This window comes from Mauremys mutica, chromosome 12 (assembly GCF_020497125.1).
Source record: "Mauremys mutica isolate MM-2020 ecotype Southern chromosome 12, ASM2049712v1, whole genome shotgun sequence".
In the NCBI taxonomy this organism is placed as follows: domain Eukaryota; kingdom Metazoa; phylum Chordata; order Testudines; family Geoemydidae; genus Mauremys; species Mauremys mutica.
This window is the reverse complement of record NC_059083.1, coordinates 3,568,277-3,582,339: the sequence shown is the minus strand read 5'-3', so window position 1 is coordinate 3,582,339 and position 14,063 is coordinate 3,568,277. Positions and strand designations below refer to the sequence as shown.

The 14,063-nt window shown below is 65.8% G+C and overlaps 1 protein-coding gene across 1 annotated transcript; it reads right to left on the bottom strand.

Annotated features, from left to right (window-relative positions):
* Positions 1–8,728: 8,728 nt before the first annotated feature.
* LOC123346423 (DLA class II histocompatibility antigen, DR-1 beta chain-like) lies at positions 8,729–14,063 on the bottom strand. Its single transcript, XM_044983813.1, has 6 exons — positions 13,905–14,063; positions 13,071–13,340; positions 11,984–12,265; positions 9,968–10,078; positions 9,481–9,504; positions 8,729–9,113 (listed from the first exon to the last, which is right to left on the bottom strand). Exons 1-6 carry the CDS (start codon positions 14,008–14,010, stop codon positions 9,100–9,102), a joined length of 807 nt encoding a protein of 268 aa, XP_044839748.1. The 5' UTR covers positions 14,011–14,063; the 3' UTR covers positions 8,729–9,099.

Genomic DNA, 14,063 nt, shown 5'->3' with positions numbered 1-14,063 from the left:
CTCGGGGTGCAGTGCAAGCGGAGCAGGCCGGGGCTCCTTCTGAGCATGGGCCTGGCTCCATGGCGCCATAGTAAACCTGGCACTGGCTGCGTCAGACGGGTGCGAGGCCCAGGCAGGGCCCGCCGGGGATGTCAGAGCCAGGCAGCAGGATCCTGGTAATCCTCTGGGGGGCGCAGGTATGTGCAGGCTGGGGGGGGTGGGGGCGCAGCTGCCTGGAGGGGTGGGGGGAGAGTCAGCCTAGGGTCCCCCCTAGGGAATATACACACACACACAGGGGCGGCTCTATGTATTTTGCTGCCCAAGCATGGCAGTCAGGCAGCCTTCGGCCGCACGCCTGCGGGAGATCCACTGGTAACAAGCCTTCGGCGCCCCCACCACCGAATTGCCGCCGAAGCCGCAGGACCGGCACCTCCCGCTGGCCCTCACAGCAAGCGGCAGGCCAGGCCAGGCACGCGCTGGTGCCTGGAGAGACCGACAGACAGACAGACGCTCACTCTCTCTCTCTGGTGTGCTCAGGCCCCAGGTTGTGGGGGACACGCCCGGCCGTGTCCCTGTCCCGGCACTGGGAGGAGCTGGACCGAGGTCCCAGGGGCTGAGAACGGCGGGGGAGGGGGATGCAGGCAGGTCACTCAGGGGCTAGAGGCCCTGATCCTGCAAACGTGCCGAATGACGAGCTGGTGAGCGACCGCCTGGAGTTTGTGAGCTGCCGCGTGTGCTGACGTGCTCTGCTGGTTTGGGGTCAAACTGAGCCCCCTCCATGCTACGTTTCCCCCCCCACGCCCCAGCAAGGGCCCCCCAGCTGGGCCCCGGCTGCCCCATCGCTGTGGGGCTTGGTGCTCTCCAGCTCTCCAGTGCCACCCCTTCCCCAGGGGTGGGCGGGGGGCGCAGGGGCTCCCGGGAGGAGAGGGGCCGACCGGCCGAGGAGCTGGGCTCAGAGGGGGCCAGGCAGGCGCCCAGCGCTGGTTGCGGTAGCAGCCCGGGGAGGGGCGTTTTTAAGGGGTATGAAATGTGACTGTTGATGGTCTCTGTGTTGGGGAGCTATGGGCCTGGGGCCAGGGGATCCCTGGAATCACATGAGCCAGGGCTCTGGGGGGTGCAGTCCCGGGCCTCTGAAATGTCCCCCGGGTTCTGCTCAGCCAGCCTGGCCTCCTGGTAACTCGGCCCTGGGGATTTCAGCCGGGATCCCTGCATCCGGCCTCGCGCGGAGCTTGTCCTGACTGGCTGTACGTCCCGGCTATGCCCCAAGCTGGGCCCCCCAGACCGGCTGTGACTCGGCATCGCACCATCGGTCACTGCGGAGTGACCCCCGGCTGGGGACCCGGCCCTCCATAGCCAGGCCCTACAGCCGCCTGGCACTGCCCTGGGCCCCGGCCTGCCCCCTGCTCAGCCTGGCCCCACCAGAGCTCCCCACCCCCCCCCCATGGGCCCAGGGGACCCTGCCCTCTGTGACAGGTGTGGAGGTGGGGGAGCAGGGCTGTGTTTCCACCTGGGGCCTCCCTATGTGTCTCCTCCCTGGGGTGAGGGTCTGTTCCCTGGCAAATGCCCAGCTATAAAGACAAGACCTTGTGATGGTGACAGCCCTCACTGGATGTGTGTGAGCTGGGTGGGCAGGGGGGAGAGCGCCTGACCCCCCCCGCCCCAGGGGGAGCAGCTGGTTTTTGCAGACCCCCCCCCTGGATTCACCCCATGGCTGCTCACCCCCGTCCTGCTCTCTGGAGCCCCGTGGGGAGGCTGTCGGCTCTGGGACAGGATTCGCTATGGGTCTGGGACGGGCTGGGACGGGGCAGGGGGGTCCCTGCAGGGAGCAGCATTTGCTGACGCCGTGGGGCCAGGGAGCGACCTGTGTCTGTCTCTGAGAGCGTCACCAGGGGGCTCCGTTCACACCCGCTCCATATAGCGGGGGGGGGGGGGGGAATCCAGTGGGAGGAGTGCAGGATGGCCTGGATTGCTTGGGAAGTGCCTCACTCATGAGGGAGGGGAACGTGTCCTACAGACCCCCCCACACCCTCCATACACAGCCACAGAACCGGCCCGCAGGGAAGCCGGCCACACAGGGTCCCGCTTGGGCAGGGGTGTCTGTATCCGTGACCCGCAGCCTGTCCCTCGGGCTGCACCCTGAGCCTGAGCACCCCCAAACCCCCATCCTCAGCCAGGACCCTTCATTCTGCACCAGCCCCACTCCTCTGACTGAGCACGCCAGACAGGCAGTCCCCATCCTTGTCTCTAGCATGTGGGGGGGGGCTGGGAGCCAGGGCTCCTGGGTTCTCTCCCCAGCACTGGGAGGGGAGTGGGGTCTGCTGGGTCAGAGCAGGGGGGGCTGGGAGCCAGGACTCCTGGGTTCTCTCCTGCACTCTGGGAAGGGAGTGGGGGCTGGTGGGTTCAGAGTGACCAGATGTCCCACCTTTCTAGGGACAGTTCCGATTTTTGGATCTTTTTCTTATATAGGCTCCTATTACCCCCCCACCCCCTGTCCTGATTTTTCACACTTGCTGTCTGGTCACTCTAGGTGGGTTAGCAAGGGAGGGCTGGGAGCCAGGACTCCTGGGTTCTCTCCCAGCTCTGTGGTTTTTGACAAGTTCTTCTTCGAGTGATTGCTCCTATGCATTCCAGTTAGGTGTGTGCGCGCCGTGTGCACATTCGTCGGAAGATTTTTATCCTAGCAACGTTCGGTGGCTCGGCTGGGTCGCCCCCTGGAGTGGCGCCGCTATAGCGCCAGATATATACCCCAGCCGACCCATCCGCCCCTCAGTTCCTTCTTACCGCCCGTGTCGGTCGTTGGAACAGTGGAGCGCGGCTTAGCTGACCTCCACTTCCCTAGCTACTCGTAGTTCTCTCGTTAATTCTTGTATATAGTTGTAGTTAACTTTATTCGTTTGTAGTATAGTTACTGTATATAGTTCACAGGGGTTCGGGGATTATCTCCTTCCCCGCACCCGGTGCCGGGTATTATGCCCTGTTCACAGGGTTTCAAACCGTGCTCGGCCGGCCAACAAGCCGATGCCGAAAAGAGATCCTCTTCTAAGTGCCTTGAGGAATCTCACCTAACAGATAAGTGCCGCATTTGTAAGGCCTTTAATCCTAGAACAAATGGGAGCGGGACTTTCGTCTCAAGCAGCTCCTGAGGGAGGCAGCTCTTACTCCTCCGCTCTCGGCACCGAGCGCTGGTCAGTCTTCAAGGAGCGCTCCCTCGGCACCAGATCGCCGGTACCGCCAAGGCCTCTCAGCACTGGCCGTCGCCGGCACCGACCTCCGCTCGGCACGGATCCCTCTCCTGGAGGATGAAGAGGCACAAGACTCCTGCTGTGTCCGAGCCGCCTGCTCCACAGCCCGAGCGCTATACTAAGTCGGACCGCCCGGCACCGATACCTGCTGTGGCACCAACAATATCGGCACTGTCAACTCCGGCCACGCAAGAGCCATCGAGTCCGGTGCCGGAAAGCTCCCCAGTGCGAGCCGTGGTTGAGCTCACTATTAAGCTGCGTCAGAGCCGCCTGCTTCGCAGCCCGAGCGCTATACTAAGTCGGACCGCCCGGCGCCGATACCTGCCGCGGCATCAACAATATCGGCACCGTTGACTCCGGCCACGCAAGAGCCGTCAAGTCCGGTGCCTGAAAGCTCCCCGACGTGAGCTGTGGTTGAGCTCACTATTCCCTCCACGCCGGAGACATTTCCACGTCGAGGGAGTTGATTGCAATGACAGCGCCTGCGCTGCCTCAACCCCCGGCACCACCGGTGCAGGTTATATAGTCAATCGGCAAGCCTGCCTTGCTCAGACCACCCTGCGTCGGCACCGCAGAGCGGCACCGTTCACAATCGCGGTCCCACAGATGTTCTTGGTCCGTCGCCAATCCAGGTCCCAATGCCGCTCACAGTTCCGGCACCGTTCTCCATTTCGGTACCGGTCGTACTCGCGGCACCAATCAGCGTCCCGTTCGCCGGCCCGGTACATTCGGTGCCGATCCAGCTCCCGGCCACTCCCAATGTCGAGCCTCGAGATCCCGGTCGACCTCCCGACACCGCTCCGGTCACAGGTCCCGTTCTCGCTCCTGGTACCGGTATGCCTCCTGGTACCAATCCCCGGTGCTGCGTCGAGCGACGTCAGCTAGAGAGGGAGACTCTGCCCAGGGGTTTTTTAGCTCCTCTATCTCCATCCAGACATGCACCAGTGTCGTCCTGCGCAGGCAGTTCATACGCGCAGGACTGTGATTCGGATGTGCACACCAGAGTCTTCCAGGTTCCCCAGGCCCAAGACCCTGACCCCCATCAGTGGTCACCCTGTACATCTTGGGCGTGCCATCAGGCCAAAGGCCTACCTGTGATCCCATCTCACTCTGTTCCATCAGAGCACTGGGTGCCAGAGGCGACAGCTAGCTGCCCCCCTCCGAACGGTACGGAGGAAGCCCCACATCCCACCGGAACAGGAGGTCATCCAGGAGCGCGAGCCCACACAGGACCTGCTTGTCCCTGACCTTTCTTCTTCCTCCTCCCCAGATGAGGCGGTGGCAGGAGCGTACTCCTCGGGCCCTCCTCTAATCGACTTGGGGGCCCATCAGGACCTCCTGAGACGGGTGGCACTCAATATGAACCTCCAAGTGAGGGAAGTCTCAGAGATACGGGATCCGGTCGTAGACATTCTGTTGGCTGACGCCCCCACTAGAGTGGCCCTACCGTTCATTCCGTCGATCAAGGCCAATGCGGATTCCATCTGGCAGTCTCAAGCTACTATCCCGCCCGCGGGCACGGGAGTCGAACACATGTACATGGTATCCTCCAGGGGCTACAGGTACCTATATGTACATCTTCTCCCTTGTCGTCCAGTCCGTCAATGAGACGGAAGGCCATGGCCAGCAGGCACCAGCCCCTAAATCCAAGGAGGCTAGGCGAATGGACTTACTGGGCCGTAAGATGTACTCGGCTGGGGCCCTGCAACTTCACGTAGCAAGCCAGCAAGCCCTGCTTAGCCGCTACTATGGGCGGCGGTGGGCAAATTCACGGAGTCGGTTTCTCAGAACTCCCATCGAGAGTTTGATGCCCTCCTGGAAAAAGGGAAGAAGCTGGCTAGAGCTTCCCTCCAGGCCTCGTTGGATGTAGCTGACTCCGCAGCCACGACTCTGACCTCAGGTGTTGCCACGAGGCGCATTTCATGGCTCCAGTTATCAGGCCTTCCCTCGCAGCTGCTGCACACTATACAGGACTTGCCCTTCAATGGCAAAGGCCTGTTCTCTGAAAAAAAAAAAAAAAGACCTTTGGCTGCAAAGCCTAAAGGACAGCAAGGTCACTATGCGCTCCCTCTCGGCATGCACACGCCAGTGACTCAGCGCCAACCTTTCACCGCTCTTACCCTGCGCCTAGACAAAGACAGGACTTTGCCAGCAGACATCGCTGAGGCAGTCGTAGGCGTCAGTCAGGACCCCAAAGCAATTCCTCTTGCAAGAGGGGCAGACGCTCCTCACCATCGGAGCTATAGAGGAGGTACCAAAGGACGAAAGGGTCAAAGGGTTCTACTCCCACTATTTCCTAATCCCCAAGGCGAAGGGAGGTCTCAGACCTATCCTAGACCTGCGGGAACTCTACAAGTTCATGATACACCTGAAGTTCCGCATGGTATCCATGGGGACTGTCATCCCATCCTTGGATCCCGGAGACTGGTATGCCGCCCTCGATATGAAGGGCGCGTATTTTCACATTGCCATTTATCCTCTACACAGAAGGTACCTCCGGTTTGTGACCAACCGTCATCATTTCAATTTTATGGTCCTCCCGGTTGGCCTCTATACAGACCCAAGTGTATTCAAAGGGCATGGCTGTAGTCGCCGCCTCGGAATAGCCGGCAAGAAGGAACTGAGGAGCGGACGGGCCGGCTGGGGTATATAACCGGGGCCATAGCGGCGCCACTCCAGGGGGCGCCAGCCGGCCCGCCGGAGTTGCTAGGGTAAAAATGTTCCGGAGAGCCGTGCACGCGCGGCGCGCACACCTGACTGGAATGGATAGGAGCAACACATCTCGAAGAACCACAGTTGCTACAGGTGAGTAACCGTCTTTTCCTTGCTCTCAGTGTCCCCCCCTGTACCGTGGGGTGAGGACACCGACCGGGGCTGCATTTCACTCGCAGTTTATTCCTCTCCAGTGCAGGGGTGGGGCAGGACCAGGCCCCGGGTGCCAGCCAGGCTGCAGACCCAGGGGGTTTCGGGTGGAAAGTCCCTGGCACCGAAATGACGCCCACCTGTGGGAGCTGGTGTCTCACTGACGCACAAACAGGCAGAGACGCTGGGCCGGGGTTAGCGCCTCTGGGGCTCGGCCAGTGGCAGCGCGGCGCCGACCCGGCATCACCGGGCGCTGGGCAGAGTTGGGCCGGGAGGGCCGGGGAGCAGAGTGTGCTGGATGTGGCTGGGGCCCGGGGCTGGGTGGGGGGCTCAGAACCATCCCTGGGGGGGGAGTGAAACCAGGTGAGGGGAAGCAGGCGTCAGTCTGTCCCTCTGTCCACCCACAAGCGGACGGGGTGTGAAACGACGTGGAGCGTTAACCCTTTCTGGGTCGCGGGGCCGGAGAAACGTCTCCATGGGGCTGTGGGCAATTGCACGGGGACTTTCACGCTGACACCGGATTGACGGCCCTGGACTGCAAAGGCCCCATGTCCTGGCCCCGGCCCCTAAGCCAGCCAGTCCCCTGCCCTGAGGCTGGATCCGAGCCCCCAGCCCCCAAAGGGCAGAGGCCCTGTGCCGGAGCAGGGAGCGGGCGGATTTGACCTGGGAATGTTGCAGGGGGGTTACACTGGGGATGGGAGCAGGGAGCAGGGGGGTTACACTGGGGGTGGGAGCAGGGAGCAGGGGGGTTACACTGGGGATGGGAAGGAAGCTCCCTGAGCTGTAACCTGAGCCAGGAGGTGGGTGGGGAGAAGTGACACCTTCTGTGGGGGGGGGGACTGAACAAAGGGATGAGGAGCTGGGGGGAGGGGGGAGAGAGCTGCTGGAGGAATTTTTTTAGTTTCAGTTTGGGCTGGGGGTGCAACGCAGGGAGCCCCAAGCTGGGGTCTAAGCTTCCTGAACCCCCAGAAGGACTCGATTGAGGGGTCCTGGTTGTGCCTACACGCTCTGCTGTAGCCTGCGTCCCTATTGTCCAATAAACCTTCTGTGTTACTGGCTGGCTGAGAGTCACTGTGAGTCCCAGGAAGAGGGGTGCAGGGCCCTGGCTCCCTGACACTCTGTGACAGGCCCCGTGTCCCATCCCCGACCCCCTGAGCCAGCCAGTCCCTCCCCCCACCCCGGCCCTTCAGCGCAGCCCCATCCACTTGTCCCCCAGACGGAGCCTGCGCAGGGAAAGCCGAGAGGGCTGCGCTCAGGGGCTGGAGTCAGCAGGGCCTTTACTCAGAGCTGGGCTGGAGCCCAGGAGTCCTGACGCCGTGGGGCTGCCGTAGCTCCATGATAGTTAAGTTGTGACACAGACTGTGGTTAGCACAGCGGCAGGGCGGTGAATAGCTGGTGGGGCAGGAGCAGGGCCGGGATGGTCCGTGTGGGGAGCTGGAGAGGAGACTCCGCGGCAGGGGGGGCCCTTGGCCAGCAGTAGGAGCAGCAGGCCAGGCTCTGAGTCCCCTCGTCCTGTGTCCCCTCCCGCAGGAACAGCCCATGGGAGCAGCTGACAGGGACGTCCCCACCCCATGGCCTCATCTCCCCGCTCTCGTGGATGCTCCCCCACCAGGATCCCGGAGCTCATTGCACCTAATAGCACTGGGGTCAATTCCCCCGCAGAAATGCAGCCACCTCTGGGGTGGGGCCTGGCAGCTGGGGAACAGCACATGGCACTTTGGGACAGGAAGTGATGGAGACACCAGTACCCAAGGGGCCAGGCTGGGGTGAGGGGGAATGTGAGTCCCAGAGGTTGTGGGGTCCCCCACAGCTGGGATCTGTGATGGGGTTCTGTTGTCACTGATGAGTGTCTGGCCCCCTGGGGGGACGGGGCTGTGACTCCCTGGGGGGTTTGGACCCCTGGATAACAACTGCCCTGCCCCATCCGTGAGCTGCTCCCCTGCCCCATAGCCCAGCTCACTGACAGCCCGGCCCTGTCGCTGACCCCCAGGCTGGGGTGTCTGTGCTGCTGGGCTGCAGCCTGGGCTCACCGGGGGGACGGGAGCATCTCCCCCTCTGCAGCTGCCTCTCCCCTGGGAAAGGGGCTTGGGGCTCCCGCTCCCCACGGGCTCCTCCCTGCTGCCCCCACCCTGGGGAAGGAACCGGTCTGCACTGGGACTGGGAACCCCCAGCCCCCCCCCAGGAGTCACCCCCACCCCCAGAGCCCCCCGCTGGGGTCAGGGGCGGCTCTAGGCATTTTGTTGCCCAAGCACAGCAGGCAGGCTGCCTTTGGCGGGGAGGTCCCCAGTCCGCGGATTCGGCGGCAGCCTGCGGGAGGTCCGCCGAAGCCGCAGGACCAGCAGACCCTCCGCAGGCATGCCCTGAAAGCAACCTGCCTGCTGCCCTCGTGGCGACCGGCAGAGCGCCCCCCGTGGCTTGCTGCCCCGGGCACGCGCTTGGCGTGCTGGTGCCTGGAGCCGCCCCTGTCTGGGGTCCTGCCCCCCACCTCCCGTCAGATCTGGCCCGGCCCAGGCCCCTGCCCAGCACAACCCTGATCCCTCCAGCCGCTAAATGGCCCCACGCTTCCCCCAGCCAGAGCCCAGAGGGCCCAGTTGCCCCAGCCCTGTCCCGGCCCCGGGGGAGCAGCGAACACGGAGCCGGTGGGGGGGGGCTGGGATGATTTATTAGGGTGCAGCAGTTCTAACAGCGCCGGCCTCAGTCCGGCTTCCCCCCAGGCTGCGGAGCAGCGTCCCCCAAAGCTTCCCCGAGGGCCGCGGGGTCAGCGAGAGGGAACGTGGGGCTGGGCTGGGGCAGGGAAAGGGTTAACACAGGAGGGGTCACCCCGGGGCCCTGCGGGGACTGAGGGGCAGGGACGGGTCCCCAGGCGGGGGCAGCGCGGGCTGGAGCCGGGCAGAGCGCGGGGAGCAGACAGGGACAGGAAGGGACCGGCCCCAGGTTCTGCATTCTCCAGGCTGGGCGAGGGGCTGGGACAGACGGACGGAAACTCCTGCCGGCCGGGGGATCCGACGCCCAGGATCTAACTCAGGAGCCCTGCAGGGAGAGGGGAGAGAAATCAGCCCCTGGCCGTGGGGCTGGCGGGACGGACGGGGGATTTTCTCTGCCAGGCCCCAGGGTGCCCCAGTGACTCTGCCCGGCAGCCGCAGGGCTGGGTGATGCTCGGCAGGACCCAGGACCCTCTGCCCCCGGGAGCAGCTCGGGGATCTGCCTGAACGGGGACCGAGGGAGCCGCAGCCTCCTCCTCCGCGGGGCCAGCGCCCCATTGCCCAGCTGCCCCGGGGCTGAGCCGGGCGGGTGTCACGGGCCGAGGGGCAGAAGCAGCCGCCCCACGGGCGCCCCAGGCAGCCTGTGCTCAGTGTGGGGGGAGGCGGGTGTAACGGGGGAGGGGGATTGAAATTACCTGCAGGTTGGGGAACGGGGCGCCCTGAAAAACAGAGAGAAACATGGTCAGAGCCCTGGGCAGGGGGAGCCGATTCCTGGGGGTCAGAGCTCCAGCCCCTGCCCCACGGCGTGGAACGCCCCCCACTAGGAACCCAGCCCCCCTCCGGCCCCCAGACCTGGGGTTCCTCCCCCCCCCCGTTATTACTGTAAATCCCTGACCCAGGATCCCTGCCCGGGGGAGGGGACGGAAACGCCCCGGGGCCCCGCACTGAGATCTCCCCACGGCCCCTGCTCTGCCCCTGCCCTAGGAGGGGGGAGGGTCTGACCCAGCCCCGGGCCCCAGGAGAGGAGAAGCCGGGAGGCCCCTGCCAGACTCTGAGCAGCCCCTGCTGGGGGGGGGGGGGGCGGGGAGCCTGCAGCCAGGCCCGGATTCCCCTGAGCCCCCCCCCAGCCCCACCTCCCCCCAGAGACACCCTGGTGCCCCGCCCCCGCCCGGAGCCGTTCACCTTTCTTATTCTTCAGGTAGATGAGGAGTCCGGGCACCAGGAAGATCAGCCCCAGCACGAAGCCCCCGACCCCCGTCAGCATCTTGCTCCTGGCGGAGTCAGACTGCGCCTCTGAAACAGGGACATGGAACGGGCCGGGTCAGAGCCAGGGGCCTCCGGGCCGGGCTCCCGTCCGCGCCAGTGACCGGCGCCGGCCGGGGCAGAGCCAGGGGCCTCCGGGCCGGGCTCCCATCTGCCCAGTGACCGGCGCCGGCCGGGTCAGAGCCAGGGGCCCCCGGGCCGGGCTCCCATCTGCCCAGTGACCGGCGCCGGCTGAGGCAGAGCCAGGGGCCTCCGGGCCGGGCTCCCGTCCGCGCCAGTGACCGGCATCAGCTGGGGCAGAGCCAGGGGCCTCCGGGCCGGGCTCCCGTCCGCGCCAGTGACCGGCGTCAGCCGGGTCAGAGCCAGGGGCCTCCGGGCTGGGCTCCCGTCTGCAGTGACCAGCGCCGGCCGGGTCAGAGCCAGGGGCCTCCGGGCCGGGCTCCCGTCTGCAGTGACCAGCGCCGGCCGGGTCAGAGCCAGGGGCCTCCGGGCCGGGCTCCCGTCTGTGCCAGTGACCGGCACCGGCCGGGGCAGAGCCAGGGGCCTCCGGGCCGGGCTCCCGTCCGCGCCAGTGACCAGCGCCGGCCGGGGCAGAGCCAGGGGCCTCCGGGCCGGGCTCCCGTCTGCGCCAGTGACCAGCGCCGGCCGGGGCAGAGCCAGGTGCCTCCGGGCCAGGCTCCCGTCTGCACCAGTGACCAGTGCCGGCCGGGTCAGAGCCAGGGGCCTCCGGGCCGGGCTCCCGTCCGCGCCAGTGACCGGCACCGGCCGGGTCAGAGCCAGGGGCCTCCGGGCCGGGTCAGAGCCAGGGGCCTCCGGGCCGGGCTCCCGTCCGCACCAGTGACCAGCGCCGGCCGGGGCAGAGCCAGGGGCCTCCGGGCCGGGCTCCCGTCTGTGCCAGTGACCGGCACCGGCCGGGGCAGAGCCAGGGGCCTCCGGGCCAGGCTCCCGTCCACGCCAGTGACCAGTGCCGGCCGGGGCAGAGCCAGGGGCCGGGGCCTGCAGGAGCAGCTTTGGGACAATCTGCCCCACCTCAGGGCTCCTCCTGCCCTGTGATCTCAGAGCTCTGCTCAGGCCCTGCAGCGGGAGGTTTCAGATCCCTGCCCATTGTCAGCATGAACCAGTCTAGCGCTGGGTTGTCTTGTGAGCCTCAGAAGTGGCCAATCCCTTTGTGTCTTGCTCTGTTCTTGGGCTCAGTGACACCCTGTGGCAGTGAGTTCCACAGGCTAATTACACAGTGTGTGGGAAACGTCCTTCCTTTTACCAGGTGTGAATTTGCCCCTTTCCATTCCACTGAGTGTCCCCTTGTCCCATTGCTGTGAGACAGGGAGAACAGATGCTCCCGATCTCCCTTCTCCAGACCAGTCGTTATTATGGAGACTTTTCTCCTCTCCCTGCCCCGTCACTCCCCCACTCAGGTTGTGTCTCCATGGCGTTTTGCAGCCCGTGGACGTGATCTCCCAGCCCAGGTTAATGTATCATTTGCGTTAGCAGAGCTTGCGTGAGCATGTTAAAATCGGAGTAAGTAGCACTTTGAAGTTGCACCTTGGGCTGGGATCCAAGGGGCGGCTGATCCCCCCACGTGTCCCTGGAGATGAGATTCCCCTTCACTTCCTGTCCCAAGCGGCAGGGCAGTGCTGCTGTGGGGCTGTTAAACAGCAGCCGTGCCCCACCCCAGAGGGGGCTGCATTGCAGTTGGGGTGGGGGGCCCTGTGTTGGCTGGAGGCTCAGGCTGGGAAGTGCTGGGGGCTGGCGGGGGCTGTAGAAACGTCCACTCAGTCTCACTCCCCAGGGCCCAGTGCTGCTGTGAGGGGGGGGCAGGCTTGGGGGGGGTCACATCCCGGCTCTCTGCCCCCAGGGGTGGGGCTCTGCCCCAGGCCCATCCCCCGAGGGGTGCCCCTGTGGGCTCAGGGCTGCCCCACACCCAGAGGCTCTTACCCCAGTGCACGGTGAGGGGCCCCCGCAGGCTGATGTGCTCCACCTGGCAGGTGTAGACGTCCCCGCGCCGGGGGCTCATCTCCAGCATCACCAGGATCTGGAAGGTCCAGTCTCCGTTCTGGAGCAGCTCCGTGGACACCACCCCGGCCGTCTGCTCCTGCCCGTTCTTCAGCCACTGGATCTCGATCCCCCCGGGGTAAAACCCCGTCACCGAGCAAACCAGCAGGTGGGAGTGGGGCTGGGACCCCAATTTCGTGGGGGAAACTTTCACCTTGGGCCGAACTGGGGGGAGAGAGCGAGAGGGGGGCTGGGAAAGGGGCTGGAGACAGACGGGGGCTCTGAGAGAACAGGTGCCCCCCTCCCCCAGGGCAGGCCCCAGCCCCCCTGTGCTCCCCCTTGTGGGCTGGTTCTCTCTTGCTCCCCATTGCCCTGGGACGGCTCCAGCAGAAAGGGCCTGGGGGGAGTCGTGTCCTGTTACCCCCCTGGGGACAGAGCCAGGGGCTGTCTGATCCCTGGGGCCCAGGCAGACGGGGTCTCAGCCCAGGGACCAGGGGCTGCCCCCACCCCCCAGCCAGGGGACCCCGAGAGATTGGGTTGGGGGAGGGGAAAGTTCTGCCCTGTCGCCCGGTCCCCCCAGCCCAGGAAGGGGGTAGGAGTCGCAGCAGCCCCCTGCCCCGGGGCAGAGTTGAGGGTTGGGAAGCTGGGGCTGGGCCTTGGGGGCCTGAACCCCTTCAGAACAGAGGGGCTGGGAATGGGGCAAGGGGCAGTGACACACACCCAGACCGGTACGGGGCTGTGCTCTCTGCAGACAGGGGGTGCCCAGGCAGACCCAGGCAGGAGGGGTGGAGACACCCCCCATTACCCCACCCCAGCCAGCGCCTGGGCCCCTTCCCCACCTGCTGCTGAGTGACCCCGCCCCTGACCCCGCCGCCTGCTGCTCTCTTTGCCCCCCAGCGCAAGAGGAGCAGGGCTCTGCTCCCCATTCCTCGTCCCTGGCACAGCTCGGGAACATGGAGATAACGGTGGGGGGGCAGGAGGGCGGAGTGTCCGACCCCCCCGGCCCCGCCCCCGGCCGCATCCCACTCACCTCTCCTGTCCACGGTGAAAGGTTTGTCCACCCTGTAGTTGTGCCGGCAGAACCGGTCCACCCCACTCCGCCTGTAATCCATCTCGGCCGGGTCCTTGTTCCAGTGCTCGGCCCAGCGCCGCCCCACCTCCGTCTCCCCCACCCACACCCCCACGTCGCTGTCGAACTGCACGAACTGCTGCTGGTTGTAGATGCAGTGGCCCAGGTACCGGACCCGCTCGGTGCCGTTGGTGAACTGACACTCAGCCTTGAACTGGAACAGGAACCGCTCTGCAGGGGAGGAGATGGGGATGGAGACGGGCTCAGATCAGAGACCCCCCGCCTGCCCCTCCCCGTGCTGCCCCCAGGGCTCGGAGCCCAGCCGGGACTGGGGGGAGCAGTCAGAGCCCCCGAGACAGGGCCGGCTCCAGACCCCAGCGCGCCAAGCGCGCTCGTGGGGTGGCATTTTGCCGGGGGACGGCAGGTGGCTCCGGTGGACCTCCCGCTGCCATGCCTGCGGATGCTCTACCGGAGCCACGGGACCGACCCCAAGCACTGCCAAATTCCTAGAGCCGCCCCTGCCCCGAGAGCCCCCCACCAACCCTCCCGGACCCAGTGCAGCCCAGCAGGCGAGCAGGGGCATGTTGGGGGAGGGGAGTGACAGTAACACGGAGCCCAGCCTGGAGGGCGGGGGGGACACAGGACAGAGAAAGGGGGCATGGGAGACACTGAGCAGGGGTGACACCGGCACAGGCAGGACGGGGCTCCCCGGGGCGCTGGGGTCTGACCCCCCCCCCGGATACACCCAGCGCTGCCCAGGACGGGGCTCCCCGGGGCGCTGGGGTCTCTACTCACTTGGGGGCTCCGTGCAATGAGCCAGGTGAGTTCTCAGCACTGTCAGTGTCACCAGCAGAGCCCCAGCCCAGCGGCTCCCGGCCCCCAGGATCCGACCCGCCCCCATCGCTGCTCAGGAGGGAGAGACCTGGAAACTCGTCAGGACCCCCCAGACTGAGA